This window comes from Tasmannia lanceolata, unplaced genomic scaffold (genome assembly GCF_043159265.1).
Source record: "Tasmannia lanceolata isolate RefF3 unplaced genomic scaffold, GAP_Taslan_0.1 ptg000011l, whole genome shotgun sequence".
NCBI classification, from domain to species: Eukaryota; Viridiplantae; Streptophyta; class Magnoliopsida; order Canellales; family Winteraceae; genus Tasmannia; species Tasmannia lanceolata.
In genome coordinates, this window is record NW_027518688.1 from 15,908,640 (window position 1) to 15,928,927 (window position 20,288).

At 38.3% G+C, this 20,288-nt stretch overlaps 1 protein-coding gene across 1 annotated transcript in view; it reads left to right on the top strand.

Annotated features, from left to right (window-relative positions):
- Positions 1 to 20,288, top strand: part of LOC143886486 (alpha-mannosidase-like) — a 98,863-nt gene that overhangs the window by 8,540 nt on the left and 70,035 nt on the right. Inside the window, exons 3-12 of the mRNA XM_077390473.1 lie at positions 8 to 96; positions 194 to 368; positions 6,260 to 6,379; positions 6,464 to 6,547; positions 6,621 to 6,692; positions 6,845 to 6,958; positions 17,916 to 18,016; positions 18,114 to 18,207; positions 18,355 to 18,522; positions 18,644 to 18,733. Coding sequence (XP_077246588.1) covers positions 8 to 96; positions 194 to 368; positions 6,260 to 6,379; positions 6,464 to 6,547; positions 6,621 to 6,692; positions 6,845 to 6,958; positions 17,916 to 18,016; positions 18,114 to 18,207; positions 18,355 to 18,522; positions 18,644 to 18,733 — 1,107 coding nt within the window. The remainder of the gene's footprint in view (positions 1 to 7; positions 97 to 193; positions 369 to 6,259; positions 6,380 to 6,463; positions 6,548 to 6,620; positions 6,693 to 6,844; positions 6,959 to 17,915; positions 18,017 to 18,113; positions 18,208 to 18,354; positions 18,523 to 18,643; positions 18,734 to 20,288) is intronic.

The window sequence follows — 20,288 nt, forward strand, 5'->3', positions numbered from 1 at the left end:
CGAACAGGCTTTTTTCCAACGATGGTGGCGGGAACAGAATTTGGAGACACAAGAAGAAGTGAGAAAATTGGTAGACTCCGGCCAATTGGAGTTCATGTATGTGAACTTTAAACTCTTTTACTGTGTTTCAATGTTAATTATCATTTTTTTTCTATTTTCATGCTGTAATAAGTGTTTGCTTATTTTGGCTCAGAAATGGTGGCTGGTGTATGCATGACGAAGCAACAGCCCATTACATAGATATGATTGATCAAACAACTCTCGGTCACCAGCTAATAAAAAAGCAATTCAACAAGGCTCCTCGTGTTGGATGGCAGATCGATCCTTTTGGGCATTCTGCTGTACAAGCTTACTTGTTAGGGGCTGAGGTAGCACATTTTCATAGTTATCATTTTAGTGAATCATATTCTACTAATTCTAATTAACAAACGGGTAGTAATTTTTCAGTTCTTTGCTAACCATTTTTTGAACAATGGAATCTATCAAATAAGTGAAGTGCTAAACTGAACAATTTTGTATGTTTCCAAAAATTGAAGTTACAGAAATCATGTTCTAATAATTCTATTTAACAAATGTGTAGAAATTTCTCGGTTCTTTGCAAACCATTTTTTGAACAATAGAATCCCTCAAATAAGTGAAGTGCTAAACAGAAAAACTTCGTATGTTTCCGAAAATTGAAGTTACTGATAAACAATTTCAATTATTTGTGACCAAATCTGTTCAATTTCTAGAAGAGTCTGTTTGGTAGCAAATCATAGATTTGTAGAGTGGTGGAATAAGTAGTCAACAAGAAGTAGATAAGCATTAGATTTGCCTAGAACTTACCACGAAGAATAGTGGTAAGCAGTGTTTGGTTGTCAACCTCGTAGAGGAGTGGTAGGGGCTGTCATTACCGATATAGAGAGATGAGAGAAAGAGAGGGAAGAGAGAAAGAGAGAAAATCGTCATTCCCAAGAAATCCAAGCAAAATTCCACCCTTTTTTGTTTTTTTGTCTTGGATATTATAGCGGGGGACAAAGGTGACACATCAACAGACATGCAATGATTAAGTAGGAGATATCTCTGGGAATCTGGGATTTCATGGCTATATTGGCGACCAGGCAAGGAGTTTTGCTGATGTAGCACCCAAATGCCAAGCTAAACCCCTAAGCCATCCTGGCTTTTGTGCAACCAAACACACCCGAAAGGATTACTAATCCTTAACTTTTCAAGGAATCCTTCATTGTTATTTCCAAAATTAGTGAACACAACCAGTTATTTTTTTTGAAAGGTACAGAGGTTAAATTAAAAACACAGCGGTTAAGTCTCTTGGGATTTCATTGCTATATTGGCAACCAAACAAGGTAAAGAGGTTAAATTAAAACCTCAGCAAGTGATGGTAAAGTGCCCGAGCCAACATTCTGCTCAAGAATCGGAAGGAACTCGGGTCCCAATGAGTCTAAGTACTGGACAATCCGCAAGTCCTCGTGGCTCTTGGTCAGCACTGCATAGTTCACTGTAAATAAATATATGTCTAGCTGTTCACAAAGTGTTACAAATTGCGAGTAGTGCTCAAAGATTGACATACCACCACGGTGCAACTATAGGAGCTCTCAGTATGCATCACATATCCAAGTGAGGTTGTTGGTGCCCGAGTAAAGGGTCTCGGCACGTTTCCAAACAACCTTAGACATGGGGAGATAAATCATCAGCCCGGAAATTTTGGACTCCATACTGTTCCAAAGAAGGGTCTGAATATTGGCATCCTCTTGTCTCCATTTACTGTATGATTTATTACCAACAGGAGGCGGATCCTGTGTAAGAAAATCTGATGTCCCCTTGGCGTGGAGAAAAGACACAAATGCCCGTCGCCATGGGGGGTAATTGGTGCCGTCAAGTTTGATAGAGGTCAGAGCCAAAGGAACCTCCATCGAGGATGAACTAGAAGAGGTAGTGGAAATCGTAGTAGCCATGAGGATCCCAACAACAATCACCAACAAACCAACAACCACGACAACGAAGACAAACCAGCAATCACCAGCAACACGATGGAAGTAGATCCCGACAACTACAACTAAGACAAACCAATAACCACGACGATGATCAGCACGCTGTCCCACACACCATTACGCGGCTCCGTGACATAGAAATACCCCGTCAACACACATGACAACTACCAACAACAGCAAAATCATCAACCATTTCACTTCGGAGCCGCCAAACAACGGATGAAAAATGAAGAAATAGGATTTAAGAAATAGGAAGTAGAAATAAGTGACAGATTTACAAAGAGTGAGAAAAGAAGGTGGTATGGTGCGGCAACCCTATTGGGTGGACGGAGGGGATGCAACCCTAGTAGCGTGGGGCGGCCAGTCCACATGGGGTAATTGTGTGTGTGTGGGTGGGGGCAGAAATGTAAGATGGAGGGGGATGGGGACAGAAATGTAAGATGGTGGGGAGCTGAATAACAGATGAGGGAGGGGTGGGCGATGTTTCTGGGGTTTGGTTTGAAAGATTAGGGTTAGGTTTGAGGGGTTATTTTCTTTTATTTATTTATTTTTTTGGGGGGGAGGGGGTGTTAACAACAGAAGGCGGGTTGGGGGTTGTACGAACAGATTAGGGCAATGGTGCTAGCGTTAGGGTTTATGTGTTGATGGATGCAAAAATAAGAGATGGGATATTTAGGGTTAGGATTAGGTTTTACACGAGGGTTATGTTTAGGTTTTACAAGGAGTTTAGGGTTAGGGCTTGATTCGAATAGGTTGGAATCAAGTGTAGGGATAGGGTTTAGGTGCGCAACACATCTAATGAAGAAATGAGGAGGGGCAGCAACATGGATAGATGAAGGGTGGCAGCAAGTATAGATGGAGGGGAAGGGCGACAACTCCAAGGTGGTGTAGGGCGGCAACTCCAAGGTGGTGTGGGGTGGCTTCTCATGACCTGTAGCTCTGATACCATGTTCGTGGTATCCCAGTATGCATGAATGAGAAAGGAGAAAGAAAAGAAGAGAAAGGATAGAGAAGAGACGAGAGTTGGAGTGCTCCCACTCATAATATATATATATATATATATATATATATATATATATATATATGGGATTTGCTAGTGTCCATCGCAGAAGGCATTTCACAGATGGTCTGTTGCCTGTGAAAGCAGCCACACAGGCTTACCGTTCAGCATATTTTGTCTTCATTCATGAGGTTGCTCCTTTCAGCTATAACATTGGCTTTAAATTTCGGACTGAAATTTCGGATTTAATTGGAGACCGAAACCGAAATTTGGCGAAATTCCGAATTTCGCGAAATACCAAATTTCGGAATTTCGGTCTGAAATTTCGAGAAAATATAATATTAAAAAAGAAGAAGAAATGTTACAAAATTTCGGCCGAAATTTCAGAATTTCCTGTCCGAAATTTCGGAATGAATTAAATAATCTTTTCAACTTTTACAAAATTTCAGATTTCGCCGAAATTTCGGATTTCGGTGTGGTCCGAAATCGGTACCGAAACCGAAATTTAGAACCTTGGATACAACAGACCATCCGCGAAATGCCTTCTGCAATGGACGCCACCAAATCCCTATATATGTGTGTGCAACTAGGGTTATAAGTACAATGACAGAAATACTCCCACACGGGTATGTAATTACATCACCACTTCTAACAGAACTCAAAAGCCTAAAGGCAAATTTTCATTCAATAATTCAAAGAGGTCCATTACAATACTTTGATAGCATATTTTTATAAGAATATGAAACCCTAAAAGCTAACATAAGTCCTAAGCGCCGTTCATCCAAAGTAACTTATATAAAAACTAAAAATATGAATAAAATAATCCAAAAAATAGAAATCCTGTAATAGGTATGCACGACATCAGTAATTGCCCATAACTTCCTTAAATCAACTCCCTTTTTTTTTTGAATGGTAACAGATTTCATTAAAGAAGAGGTAAGACTGAACTTAGGCAAATTTTCATTCAATAATTCAAAGAGGTCCATTACAATACTTTGATAGCATATTTTTATAAGAATAAGAAACCCTAAAAGCTAACATAAGTCCGAAGCGCCGTTCATCTAAAGTAACTTATATAAAAACTAAAAATATGAATAAAATAATCCTAAAAATAGAAATCCTGTAATAGGTATGCACTACATCAGTAAATTGCCCATAACTTCCTTAAATCAACTCCCTTTTTTTTGAATGGTAATTGATTTCATTAAAGAAAAGGGTAAGACTGAACCTTAAATCAACTCCTAATCGCGTGATCTTGGGATCGTTAGATAGGTAATCGAAAAACCTTCCTAATGATACTAAAACCAAGCCAAACGAACAAGTTTGATGCCTGAAAAGTAGGGTAAGACTGAACCTTCCTTAAATCAACTCCCTTTTTTTTGAATGGTAATAGATTTCATTAAAGAAAAGGGTAAGACTGAACCTTAAATCAACTCCTAATCGCGTGATCTTGGGATCGTTAGATAGGTAATCGAAAAACCTTCCTAATGATACTAAAACCAAGCCAAACGAACAAGTTTGATGCCTGAAAAGTAGGTTACAAACAAAATGACGAAAATAAAAATTAAAAAAAATGACTTGTTCAACGCCGATAAACCGAACGTTCTTGGTGATTTTTGTCCGCGTCACACTCCCCTGGTTCAAATAAACTCGTCCTCGAGTTTTGAAGTGTCGAAGAATGTTCCGAAGACGAAAACATGATCTCTTTTGAACTTGAACCAGCTTGAATTCAAGAAAATGTGTTGCAAGCTTAAAAACGGATCAATATAAATAGATGAAAAAGTAGATGTAATATTTTTCCGTTGACCTTTGTCCAATCTCCATTAGACTACCTAATGTGCTGTCAAATCTAATTTCGTTTGTCTTTTCATTTGTGGTTTCATAGTGCACATCAAACATCTCTTCAAGTGAATCATTGACCACTTCTTCACCATCCAAAGTCAATGATTCATCATCTGAACTTCTAGCAAAGATTAGATATCCATCTTCTGAATTTTCATATATTGGTGGCGACTCCAAATTTATGATTTCCTGCTTTAAGTAATAATAAAACGATTTCAAGTTCGGGGTTACCTCCCAATCTTGGCATTCGACAACTCTCCTTTGAAGTAATCAGAGATACTTTGTAGCCATTCAAATCCACACAAATGTCGCTACCAAACTTCTTCTTCAACCCTAGGAAAGAATCAGCTCTGATACCTACTGATGCAGTCCAAAAACCGGGAGGTTCCTCAATGCACGGCAGCAGAGGCAAAATAGATAAAATAAAAAGAAAAGGGGCCTTCAATCACATGCACCCACATGCACATGTACCCAAGGGAGTATTGTTGTGCCAACCACAATCCTAGAAAAGGGTTGCTCTAGATTCATCCATTTACTAGATTCATTAAACCTTGGACACGATGCTTGGTCGGTGGCTCCTTTTTTTTTTGAATGGTTTGGTTGGTGGCTCCTTGAACACAAAACTGTCGGTTTATGGGCAAAAAAAGAAAAAAAAAGAAAGAAATTAGGAAGATCAAATGCGTCTGACAATGGATCAAACATGCATACTCCAACCTGCATCCCATGTGCCCGTGCATGAACGCCCTCACACGTGCAAGCAGGCATTCATGTCTAACTCAGTGCGACCTGTGAAGCACCTTGCTCGAGGCTTAGTCACACGTGTATTGTCAAGCAATAGAGAGAAAGATGGGAGAATTCCTATAAGCACCTCCCCACACTTTGTTTCATGTAACGTGAACTGATCAAAGAGCCCCAGAACTCGACATTTTAAAAGAAAAGACGGAAAATTGAAATTTACTAAAGTACCCTTTTTGAAAGTCTATTAAAATCCCATGTTTAAAAGTCCATTTTGTTCATTTAAAACACTCCAACAATCATTCATGGGAGATTTTTTTTTCATATAGGGTATGCAATGCAATGTTCTGCAGTAAAATTTATATATTTGAAATGAAAACCTGCTGCTTTTGTGGGCCCTGAATAATAGAAAATACATCATGACTTGATCATATTTGTTTTTGAAAGGCTAAGAAATGCAATTCTCCCAATCAACATATTTCACCTTCTTGTTTAATTGGGCCAGATTCTTCCTTTGAAAACAATGAAGATACAATAATGTGTTGGAGTATCTTTCTGGTTCTCTCTAAAGATCTTATTGGCATCAGCAATAAACAAAATAATACAGTCTTGGATTTTCTGAATCTCTTCTTTATACCATCGGTTGATTATTGAAACAATCTCTAATGGTTTGATTGGTTATATTGTTCTGTAGCTTGGTTTTGATTCTCTATACTTCGCAAGGATTGATTACCAGGACAGGGTAAAACGTAAGGCTGACAAATCTCTTGAAGTCATTTGGCGTGGATCGAAGACTTTTGGTTCCTCATCTCAGGTTTTGATCTTCCAGTTGTTATTCATTCGAATTCTTTCTTTTTTATTTTAGTTTTGCTGACATGTTATGTTTGCTATCCAACAGATCTTCACAAGCGCCTTTCCAATTCATTATAGTCCTCCAACTGGTTTCAGTTTTGAAGTCAATGATGACTATGAACCTGTCCAAGTAAGTGTTTTGATTCCTACTTTGTCCGTAGTAATTGTTAACTGTATCATTACTTATAATAGACAAATTGCAGGATGACCCTCTTCTCTTTGACTACAATGTTGAGAAACGTGTTAATGATTTCATTGATGCTGCTAAGAATCAAGTAAGCCCGTACCTCCTAATTTTTTCCATGTGGTAGATTGAAGTCCTATAATGATTTCAATAAGAGAACGTTGTAGTTCCCACATTTATTTAGTTAAATGTAAATTTTATGGTCACATTTCCTTATAATTTGGTATTGGTCTTGATTAACAGGCAAATGTGACACGCACAAATCACATAATGTGGACGATGGGTGATGATTTCCAATATCAATATGCTGAATCTTGGTTCAAACAAATGGACAAGTTTATCCATTATGTTAACATGGTATTTCCATTCGATGGGATAAATTAATCATCGAAACCAATTTTTTTCTTGTTAATTCGTTTTTATAGAATTTAAAATGTATTCTTATAGCTGAAATTTAAAATGTATTCTATAGCTGAAACTCGAACGTAGTTTATATTCTGCATTTGCATTTTATTACTGTTTTGCGTATTTTAATCACCATAATGGCCAATATATTATGAGAAATTATGATATTTGATAGTCATATAAAAGAATAGGCATTCAGTTTGCTTTAGTTAGAACTTAATACACTGCATCTGTGATTTGGGCTCTAGAAGACTTAATAGTTAGAATATTTTAGAAGATATAACTAATAAGCTTTTTATAGTACCTGTTAACTTACCAACTTTTGCAAAAGCTTAAGCTGTTGGAGAAAGGTGTTATTTATCTTTTATACTTTAACACTCCCTGCACGTGTGGCCCACTTGGCAAACACGAGGCACATGTGGTCCCACTTTGGGTCGACCATCGCATGTGGATTTTTGCTATCCAAGAGGTTTGAACTCGAGACCTGTGGCTCTGGTACCATGTTAACTTACCAACTTCTCCAAAAGCTTAAGTTGTTGTAGAAAGGCGTTATTTATCTTTTTTATACTTTAACAGTATCATTAGAGGCATTAGCCTTCTTTTGGAAAATTGATTTTTAGAGTTACTCTATATAAAGGGCTATTTTTTTATTTTTAAATTTTTTATCCATTATTATTAAGAGCTGTTGAGAATAATCGTGTGGTGGTCTAGTAATGTGCAAGAGGGGTATTTATGTCTTCTCACATACATACAAATAAATATATATCTCTTATGTGCGTGAGAGTCAGATAACGACTCTGATTTGATGCATATACTTTTCTCCCATATGTTCTGTTCTCCATCTCTACCTCTCTCTATTCAATGCAGGAATTAGCATGGTGTCAGAGCAATATTGAAGATCGAGTGCTACTTGAAGCAAACCATACTCTGAAACCCTAAAACTATCATCCTAACCCTAGAATTTACTGCCACCCCTTAACCCTAACCAGTTCCGAAACCCTAAAACTATCATCCTAACAATCGCCCCTTAACCCTTTCTTCCTATCAGAATCACATCCTCACACCCTTTATTTGATATTTATATCCTTCAAACCCAACCCTAATCTCAAACCCTAACCCTATTCTATACTACTCATGATCTAAACACCAATCTGTTCTTTTGATAATTCTCTGCTATTTTGCAGTGTAGTAACATGCTGTAGTTGCCTCTTTCTCTTCTGGATCAGCGTATTGATGTATGCGATCTGATGGTGATTATCTGTGGTTGACGCTTGCAGATGACCTGGTGAGTTGTTTCCCGTATGTGGCTGGCTGTAGTTGTCCTAGTTGGTGGATTGTTTGGGATCTAATGGTGAGTGGTTGTTAGTGCTACTTGTCGATGGCTTGTGTGATTGGTTATTGGCTGTTGGTGAGTTGTTTCTCGTGTGTGGTTGCCTGTGGTTGTTCTAGTTGATGGATTATTTGAAATCTGATGGTGAGTGGCTGTTGGTGGATTGTCCCCTTTGTGGTTGTTGATCTGTTTGTTGAACAAACACATGCTAACGACCATAGTTGGCCTCGCTACTCGCTAGTTGGATAGGGTTGGTGGATTTGATTTGGAGTCATTGGAGTTGGTGATTTTGATTTGATTTGGAATTGCGGTATTGTTGATTGGGTGAATCGTTGGTGGATCTTGGTGTGTGTTTCGTGCCGTCACCGCTTACTGCAGTTCCTTAGTGTTGTGGTCTCTTGTAGATCTTCACGATGACTACTCCCTCCACTTCATCTGTTGTTTTTGGCCCATTCCTTGCCCCTTCTATGACTTCCATTAAGCTTGATGAATCAAACTACGCTGCATGGAGTCAATCTGTCAAGCTTTATCTTCGTGGCTAGGGCAAGTTGAGTTACATCAATTCCAATCCACCATCGCCTAAGGACTCCACCTATGACAAGTGGAGCCAGGAAGATGCTCTTCTACAGTCCCTGTTATGCCAAAGTAAGGAGCCCAAGATTGCTAGTCATATGTTGTTCCTGCGATCTTCGAGAGATGTCTGGTTACGTGCAGAGACACTCTACTCAGGAACCAACAATCTTACGAAGATTTGTGATGTTTATTCCGACCTTCTCAAGTCGAAGTGGGGCGAGCGGTCTGTTTCTGAGTATTACTCTGAGTTCGTTGGTTTATGTGAGGAGCTGGACTCTTACTTGCCACCCTCTACAGATCCTGTTGTGCTAGCCAAACAGAAAGAGGAGTTACGTGTTGTTCAGTTTTTGGATGGCCTAGGAAGGGAGTTTCTTCCTATTCGTCAATTGATAGTGGGTGAGGGCAATTTACCATCTCTTGATGTAGTTTTCTCCCGAGTTCAGCGAGCACTTCGGGTTGATGTTCCTGATGATTATGTTGGTGAGCGTTCTGCTCTAGCTGTTTAGTTTGGTTATGGTCGTGGTACTCGTGGTGGTCGTGGCTGTGGTCGCCGCGGATCTGGTCTAGGTTTTGGTCGTGATTCAAGGGGAGGCCATGGTACTGCTGGTCGTGGATCCCGTTATTGCACACACTGTGGCATGGAGGGTCACACTGTTGATTTCCGTTATGACTTACATCCAGAGTTACGACCCCCACGAGCTACACATTATGTTTCTGGCTCTCCCACAACGAGTTCGACTGTTTTCTCTTCCACGCCTGGTTTTTCTGATACACTGGTTGTTACCCGTACCGAGTACGAGTCTCTGCTGCGCCTACAGGAGAAAGGGAAACAACCCACTGCAACTCTCACAACGGAAGGTAGCAACCCATCCTGGTCTCTCAGTCTCTCCAGTTCATGGCTCATTGACTCTGGAGCCTCCCATCATATGATTGGTAACACAATAGTCTTCTTAGTCCCTTTAAGCCTACTTCCACTTCTACATCAGTCACTTTGGCTAATGGGACTATGTTCCCTATCTCTAGGGGACACATCTCTTAGTTCTCATTTGTCTCTCTCATCTGTTTTATGTGTTCCTAGTTTCCCTTGTAATTTATTTTCTGTTAGCCAACTTACTTGTCGCTTAAATTGTTTTGTGACCTTCTTTCCATCTTATTGTTCTTTTCAGATCTTGCGACTGGGAGGAGGATTGGAACAGGCCATGAGGTGGATGGACTCCATTACTTTGATGGTGATACTCCGTCCACTTCATTGCGCACTTCGGTTGACTCGTTCATGTGGCACTGCCGTCTTGGTCACCCCTCAGCGGATCGTCTGCAGTATTCTCCAGTCGTGTCTAGTCATGTTAGTCAGTTTCATTGTGATTCTTGTAAGTATGGAAAACACCATCGTGTTTCCTTTCCATCACGTTCTATTAGTCGTGTTTCGAGTCCGTTTGAGTTGGTGCATTCTGATATTTGGGGTCCGTGTAGAACTCCTTCTATATTTGGCTATCGATATTTTATTGTATTTGTGGACGATTATTCAATGATGTCATGGTTATATGTAATAAAAGATCGTTCAGAAGTTTTTTCTATGTTTCGTTCTTTTTATGCTAAGATTACGAACCAGTACTCATGTACTCTTAAATACTTGCGTAACGTGAATATTTTTCTATTTCCAAGGGGTTTCAGGAGTTTCTCTCTAGCCGTGGCATCATTCATCAATCATCTTGTGCTCATTCATTTTAGCAAAATGGTGTTGCAGAGAGGAAACTTAGGTATCTTGTAGACATGGCAATGACTCTTCTTTATCAGATGTGTGTTCCAAAATCCTATTGGGCTGTTGCCGTTCTCACATCCTGCTTCCTCGCCAATCGCCTTCCATCATCAGCTCCCCAAAATCGTTCATCTTTTTCAGTCTTACATCCATCTGGGAATCCGTTTCCATTGGTTCTAGAGTCTTTGGTTGCACATGCTTTATTCATGATCTTACTCCTGGACTTGATAAGCTAGATCCCCGTGCTATCAAATGTGTCTTCTTGGGATATTCTCGTACTCAGAAGGGCTATTGATGTTAATAGTCCTCATCTTCGTCGTGTCTATGTATCTGCCGACGTTTCGTTTTTTGAGGATACCCCGTATTTTATTGAGTCTGGTTCTACACCAGTTCCTATTTCTGAGGTTCCGCTGCCATTACCCGTTCCAGTCCTGGCTTTGTCACCCGTGGAACAATCGAAGCCGTTGCAGGTTTATTCTCGTCGCCATCAACAATCTTTAGAGCCTTCATGTCCATACGACACCTCATGCTCACCGGCTCCCTCACAGCTCGCAGGACTCCCTACTCCAAAGGTAACTCTTTCTCTTGATGAAGCTCCTATTTCATCCCGTACACGTTCTCGTTCTACACATCATCCCATTTCTGACGTGGTTTCTTATGCTCATCTATCACCCTCTTATAGTTCCCCTTTCTATCATCCGTGTCCTTTGTTTCTATTCCCCATTCGGTTGTAGATGCTATGGCTCATCCAGGTTGGCGGGCAGCAATAGATGCAGAGATGGGTGCTATGGAGTTAAATCGTACATGGCAGTTGGTCGCTCTTCCTCCAGGGGCACATGTGGTAGGCTGGGTGTTTACAGTAAAATACCTACCAGATGGGACAGTAGAAAGACTAAAGGCTCGATTAGTTGCAAAGGGGTATACACAGGCTTATGACATTGATTACACGGAAACCTTTTCTCCTGTTGCGAAAATACCTTCCGTTCGCATTCTTATATCCCTTGCAATGAACATGTCATGGCCTCTCTATCAATTAGATGTCAAGAATGCCTTCTTGCATGGTGATCTGCAGGAAGAGGTACACATGGAGCAACTTCCTGGGTATGTTGCTCAGGGGTAGATGAAGCATGCGGTCTGCAAGTTACACAACGCAATATATGGCCTTAAGCAGTCTCCTCGTGCCTGGTTTGGAAGGTTTAGTGAGGCAGTGATACAATTTGGAATGAAAAAGTGTGCTGTCGATCTTTCATTGTTCAGCTCTCAGAGTAAAGATGGTAAGATCTTCCTGATTGTTTATGTCAATGATATCATAATTACAGGGAGTGATAGTGCAAGTACAGAGACTAAAGGAGTTTCTTTAGAAAGAATTTTGTACCAAAGATCTTGGTCGTTTGAGATACTTTATAGGGATAGAGGTAGTACATTCACGTGGAGGGCTATCTTTATCACAAAGAAAGTACGCACTGGATATATTGGAGGAGACTGGTCTTCTGGGAGCGAAGCCAGTTGAGACACCCATGGACTCAAATATCAAGCTTTCACCTGATCAGGGGGAGTTACTAGAGGATTCAGGCAGATACAAATGTTTAGTTGGGAAGTTGATTTACCTCACTGTCACACGTCCAGATATCTCTTATGCAGTCAGTGTGGTTAGTTGGTATATGAGTGCACTGCGGACACCTCATTGGTGACTAGTTATCCAGATAGTAAAATATCTGAAGAAAGCTCCTGGTAAAGGACTTTTCTTCAGAAAACATAGTCACATGAGGATTGAGGGATATTTCGATGCAGATTGGGCAGGATCTCCTGCAGATAGGAGGTCTACAAATGGCTATTGTACCTTTGTTGGAGGCAACTTGGTATCTTGGAAGAGAAAGAAACAAGAGGTTGTATCAAGGTCAAGTGCAGAGGCAGAGTATAGAGCCATGACATATACAAGCTGCGAGTTGATCTGGTTGAGATCATTTATGTCAGAGATTCGGTTGCCGTACTCACCACCGGCTTCACTTCACTGTGACAACAAATCCTCCATTCATATAGCCATGAATCCAATGTTTCATGAGAGGACAAAACACATAGAGGTGGATTGTCATTTTATTCGGCATAGGGTCCAAAATGGGGATATTTGCACAGTATTCACAAGGTCAAACGACTAGCTAGCAGACATGTTTTCAAAACCCCTAAGCAGGGCTAGATTAACTAATTTATGTAACAAGCTGGGGATGTACGATATACATACTTCAGCTTGAGGGGGAGTGTTGAGAATAATCGTGTGGTGGTCTAGTAATGTGCAAGAGCGGTATTTATGTCTTTTCACATACATACAAATAAATATATATCTCCTTATGTGCTTGAGAGTCAAATAACGACTCTGATTTGACGCATATACTTTTCTCTAATATGTTCTGTTCTCCGTCTCTTGCTCTCTCTTCTCTATTCAATGCAGGAATTAACAAGAGCAAACAAGACTGAGATGGTCAGTACAGATAGAAGACAAACATAATACAATATAAAGGGCTATTAGGCTTCTCGTTGTCTATCTTTTACCCGGAATGTGATTGATTATAGAGTTTGCTTGCATTTCGTGGATCCTGTTCTAATCTATTCAGTTCCCGTCGAATTGTTGAAACTCTATGATTTTGACAATTTTGCATTACATGTTTAAAATCTCATTCAACGGTAGTTTTGGATTGGTGTTAAATGCCTTCCACATTAATCTTTTTATTTTCATCGGCATGAATATTGTTTTTGTGTTTCCTCAATTATTTCTTGAGGCAAATTATGTGACCACGTTGTATTAATTTCTGTTCATTATTTTTTGATGCATCAATCATGGCTGTAAAATTCCACTGAAACCAACTCGAAACTCTCGAAATGTTTTCGTTTCCTTCTCTGCCGAAACAAAATCTCAATGGATTCCTTCCAGTCCATTATTTCCAGCAAAATTTAAAAGTTTCGACCGAAATTCGATAGAAACAGTCGAAACAACCGAAATTTGACCGAAATGGTCAACATTACAACCAAAGGTCTCAAGCTGAAACTCGCCATCGCCAATATTTGTCACCATCCTTCCTTTGATTGGTTGCCTTTATAGATAAATTGTCGTTTGGATGTAAATGATGCAAATAATGGTGTCAATTCCATTTGCAGAGGAAGAAAAACATTTAAGATTTTTTTATCTTTGCTGTCATACTTTGTGGACCCATCCTACTTGAAACGAAGGTGAGCCCACTTTTCATTTCAATATGAAGAGTCATGGGATTTTCAATTTTCAAAACCTAAGGATCATACAAATGATGAGTCTCTAAGCACAGAAAGGGGAAATGCTTTCTCATGTAAGCGATTTTACTTTCCATTTCATTTCATTTAATTAATGTAGAGAATGATATTTGGTAGGCAGCATCATTGGACTGCACAACAAAGTAATCGTATCTTATGCATAGGATGTCAGATCAGCATGGGACCAATTCCACCTCATAACTCTGTGGTATTGACATAGAGTTGGCCAGTTGGGGCCTTGGAGGGATGACTGTCATTGTACTTTCTTATACTTCATTACATTGTACTTCTCTATTGACTTTACTGTCCTAGACATGTCCGATAACTCAAGTCACTAGGTGTTCCATTATGGATGGCTTTCTTGCCTATGTGATGGTTTCTAAGTATGTATTTGTACTTTTTCTAGCATTTCCAGAACTTTCTTCCTAAAATTTTATCATATGAATATGTTTCCATACGTTTCGTGATTTTACAAGTTTTACACCAAAACTGAAATGTTTCTATTTCTGTATCAACCGAAACTGAAATTTAATGGCCTCAATAAGTTATCAACTAGAGAAGGATTTTGTTGCACATTCATCGATCATATGTGATTAACATCCGGAAAGGGGAATAATATATTACGAGATGGACTAATCCAATCTTATAAAGGAACAATTCCTAGGTTTAACTGCATCTTCCTACCTTTACCATTAATTCCAGTGATCGAGGCTTTAAATTTCGGTTACAATTTTGGTTATCAGAGAAACAGAAACATTTCATTTTCAGTATGAGATTTCGGTTGAAATCTTGTGAAATCATGGAAACATTTCGGTAAAAAATCACAACCGAAATTCAGGTAAGATTCTTCACCAATGGTTTTTCCTTTAATTTTTTCGTTTTTTAGAAATATCTTAAAGGAATCTCGTTCTTCTCTTTTCTGCGAATGGAGTTGATTTTTGTCAGGGTTTCTGTCGAAATGTTCGGACTATCACCATGACTGGTCTTTCTAGTTCCAGATCAGTTACCGACACGAATCTTTCTTGGGGCTTCTGAGTTTCTAATCATAGACCAACAAATCTCCTGTCATTTTCCTTTGGAAAATAATAGAAAATACAGTGCAAATCTCACTCCAAAAAACAAGAAGGGAAGCAAACAAGAAGAGAGATTTCACCATAGAAATATCGAACCTTCTGCTAATCAGTTTAGATTAGATTCTAGAACTTCGTATATTGGATCGAATTTTCATGGGTAGATATCACACACAATCCCCACAAATGATACTGATATGTTGCTAGGTTTTCGATAACGCAGGCAAAGAAATTCTAAAAATGGAATCAAAGAACCTAAAATTCCTAAAAAAGTTGCCTGGATGATCACCTACTCATAATGGTCCATACGGCTGCTAATCCTCACCGCACACGTGGTTTTAAATTTCCTCAAAATTTCCGCGAAATGACCTAAATATTTCCATTACCATCCCCACTGAAACGAAATCTACATGACTTTCTTTTATGTCATTATTTTCCCGAAATGAAATTTCCGAAATTCAATGGAAAATCTCAAAATTCGAAATTCTCGAAATTCAACCGAAATGGTTGGAATACTCGGAACAACAGAAAATGGAAAGATGTTATAATTTGCATTTCATGTCATTTCATTAATGTTGAGAATGATATTTGGTAGGCAACATCGTTGAGCTGCACAAAGTAATTGTATCTTATACCTAGGATGTCAGATCGGCATGGGACCAATAATACCTCGAAACTTTGTGGTATTGATAGAGTTGGGGTCCCTATGGGGGATATTGGTAATTGTACTCTCTTATACTTCATTACATTGTACTTCTTTATTGATTTTACTGTTCCAAACATGTGCGACGCCGCATGACAATTGTCATTAGGTGTTCGATGTAATTAAGTCATTATGGATGGCTTTCTTGCTTATGTGATGGTTTTTAAGTATGTATTTATGCTTATTCTAGCATTTCCCAAAGTTTTATCTTAAAATTTCATCATTTGCATATGTTTCCATACGTCTCCGTGATTTTACAAGATTTGCACCGAAACCGAAATGTTTCCATTTTCGTGCCGACCGAAACTGAAACCTAAACCCGAAATTTAAAAAATTGGTCGCACGCCTTGATGTTGCCTCGGAAACCATGACAATAATTAACAAGAAAGTGCAGAGTGCCTCACTCTGGTACCAAGGTTTCAGTAATGGTTGATGGATGAGAATAGATAAAGAGGAGATGAAGGAAAAAGAGATGAAGAAACATCGAAGGGAATCAAAGTCAGTCGTGCAGTTTCTTGAATAAAACCATGACTTATCATCACTTATATTAGTGAGGCCTCGTCATAAGAAACCAAAAACGCACATCTACAATTATCACAGAGGACATCTTGAGGTGCTGTAAGTTCCTGTGTGAGATTTCAGATCATGAAAATCCAGTAACAATGTTTCAGATCTTGTAGGACATAATCTTCATAGATAACTTCAAGTCATCCCTGCAAATAAAAAGAAAAGAAGATGTAGTAAGACACAGCCTAGACCGTAAAATACAGCAACATAAATTGTAATACGTGCTTAAAAAAACAGCAAACCGAAGAAACTTCAACATGATAAAATTCTCCTTCGGATTTTACATAACTTTATTTACTGTTGACTCCTAGACTCGTAATTCATAGACTACTAGAATATTAGAAACCTAAACCTACAAATATATCCTCGAATCTTCAATGACATTTTGTGGACTCCTCCCTCATTGGAGAAATACCATATTACAATAAATACCCTATGAATTTTCCAAATAGGGATTTTTCAAAACCCATCTAAATAGTCCTGAAAGTCATTGGAAAAATCCCCATAACATCCAAAATGTAAAAAACAGCGGGGATTGTCAAAGTTTCAGCCAGGTTTGACCCTGTGCGGGCCCCATGTTGACGACAATAAGTGTTATATTTTCTTCTCTCCTTTTGTTCCTCTTCTGACATATGTCTGGATTCTTTCTGGTTATTGGGTCTCATATTTTCTTCTCTCCTTTTGTTCCTCTTCTGAAATATGACTGGATTCTTTCTGGTCAGCTCTACTGATTATTTTCTACATTAGGTTCTTTCTTAAATTCAAGGCATCCGAAGATTTGTGGTACAGTGTTTTTTGTTGTTTCTTGATACTTGTTTAGTTTTGGAAATGATATGGTTATGTATCTTGATGTTGTTTACTGATTTAGTCATGCAGCTTTACTTTTTTGGTTGTTCGAAGTTTTAAGGTATTTTATTAAAGGGTCTCATTCAAGGTTCTGAAATCGGAATCGAATCGTAAATCGTAACAGGGTTCGAATCGTATATCGGATCGTAAATCGTAAGATTTATATATCAAAATGAGAAAAAATATAAAAAAATCTAAAATGGTAAAAAATAAGAATAAAATGAGGAATTATCTATTTTCCATTTGAAACTATTAAATTAAATATAAAATTTAATGATTAGTAATCCGAAGAACAAACCATATTCATCGCACAATAAATCACTAAGCAAAGCACAACTATATTAATCACATAATGAATCATTATATAATTTATCACAACAGTAAACAAAACACATACTCAAATCTATAATAATCATTATACAAAGAAATGTTAGCAATAAACAAAGCATTTTGAAATCACAATCAGTTCTCAAAATAAAAAAACAGACATAATCTTAAAAATCATAAAAAGAATCGTGAAAATCGTAAAAATCGCACGATTCAAATTCGAATCGTAAAATTTTTACGAAAAAGATTCTTCGTCCAATTTGAATCTTTCAACCAACGAATCGGTTTGAATCGTAAGATTCAAATCGTAAATCGTAAGATTTTAACAACAAAGGTCTCATTGCCATTAAGCGTCTAAGGAGATGTTATCATGCAATGACGTCTTTTTTTTTTCTTTTGTTAAATGCCATTTTCTTTTAAATATTATATATGCTACTTAAATGCATTTAGTATAACAGGATGCCCAGGTCAATGCTTTCTACTCTACGCCGTCCATTTATACTGATGCTAAAAATGCAGCGAATGAATCGTGGCCGCTGAAAACTGATGACTATTTCCCGTGAGCACTTGTTCCTCTTCTGATGTGGCTAAATGGTGTGATAGTTTTTTCTTCACCTAATTCTATCATGTTCGTAAACTTATCTGATGGCCTACAGATATGCTGATTCTCAAAATGCCTATTGGACCGGATATTTTACTAGCCGCCCATCACTCAAGAAATATGTCCGGATGCTCAGTGGGTATTACATGGTAAGGGATCAGAGTGCATCCGCGTCTCTGAGGGATTCTTAGTTTGTAACTGGTCTGACACGAGTTAACCTATTGAAATATATATATTTTTTGAAATTTTAGTCAACCTATTGAAATATATGAAATAATATATCTTTGACTTAATAGGCAGCCCGGGAACTTGAATTTATGGCTGGAAGGAAATCATCTGGTCCGCACACCTTTAGTTTGGGGGATGCTTTGGGAATTGCGCAGCATCACGATGGTGTCTCTGGCACCGCAAAACAGCATACGACAAACGACTATGTGAAACGCCTCGCTCTGGGGGCTGCTCAGGTTGGAATCAGGAACCCATTGATCTTTTCAGTTCCTTGATATCTGAATTTCCCTTTTCCATTCTTCTAGATTACTTACCCTGATCTTCTATATTTTATTTCAATGTTATAATATTTTGTAGGCAGATATAGTTGTGAACTTAGCTCTGTCATGCCTAACTAATTCAAGTTTCAGCGAACCATGCACAGCTCCTACAATGGAATTTGGCCTGGTGAGATATTTCCATATTCCCTCCTAACTCTTTTATGCTAGGCATACACAAAAGCTATTGCTATTACTTGGTCCCTGGGTTGCTAAGGGGAGCAAGTTTTTCTTACTCTGCATTGATTTTGAAGCTATAACCTTTTTTATGGATAGATCTATTTCTAATCTTGTTTATACAGTTCCGATTAGGTTTTTAGTCAGTGTTTCCCGAATGAGAATTCTGCATGGTAAAAGGGAGTCAATCGAGTGAGTCAATGATTGACACGGTCATTTTTTAATTAACTCAGGCAAGTCAATGATTGTCATGATCAATTCCTTTTTATGGATAGATATGTTTCTAATCTTAGTTATACAGTTCCGATTAGTTTTTTAGTCAGTTTTTCCCGAATGAGAATTCTGCATGGTAAAAAGGAGTCAATCGGGTCAGTCAATGATTGACACGGTCATTTTTTAATTAACTCGGGCAAGTCAATGATTGTCACGATCAATTTTCCGTGAACTTGGGTGATTCAAAGGAGTTTTGATTGGCTTGGTCAGAACTTGGACTCGTACGAGAACTTGGCGAAGGTAAAAGGGAGTTGACTCTGAGTTGACGATTACCGCGGGAACTTCTTAAACAGTGGTTTTAGCATACAAATAACAGTGGCATCAAATGAAGCATTTCAAAATAAAACCCCTCTGCACAGATGAATGTTGTGACCTTACTTCTGTCTTCAAGCATACAAGAAGAAACAAATTGGTGAGACATGCAATCATATGTCAAGAAAGGCTTATTAATTAGTACAACTCATTCATAAATTGGAGTTGGTTTAGACCTTGATATTTTAGATTCTAGTTGTCATTTGGATTTCAATCATCAATCAAAACAGATCATTGTCAAGAGAAGTTGTGGTAAATTTCTCATTAATAATGTCACAAGACTTTTCTTTTAAGATGGAGCTCTAACTTTAGTTCATATGGCATCTCTGTACACAACAAGACTTTTCTTTTAAGATGGAGCTCTAACTTTAGTTCACATGTCAACAGTAAAATTATTGGGTACACGTTAAAATGATACAACTTGTTATTCCGATGATATTGTTTGGATCTAAATGTATTTTCTAAGATACAAACAGTACCTAACTTTGTTTCAAGCATAGATAAACAAACACTCAAGAAGAAAATGCAAGATGCTGATTCAAGACTGCGAAAATCACATCGAGAGTCACCCACATTTCGCCCCAAGGGTTTTGAAAGAGAATCCACCCATTTTCTTTTATTCCAACTTCAATAATGATGTCTCTTACATGTTAATAGATGCATGTATTAAGCAACTAAAGAATCCCTAATGCAAAACAGCTCTGTACCATTAATTAAATTTAATCTAAACCATCCAAAATACGAAACAGATAGCCTCTTCCCCACTCATCGCTTGAATGTCTTCATTTTATCCACATCTTCTTAAAGTAGTCAATAGTTAACTGGCCTACGTCAGTACCGTATCATTCAAAACTTAAATAAAACAAACATACTGTGCGTGATGAGTCTTATCTTTCCTTTTTCTTGGACCAGTGAGGCAATAT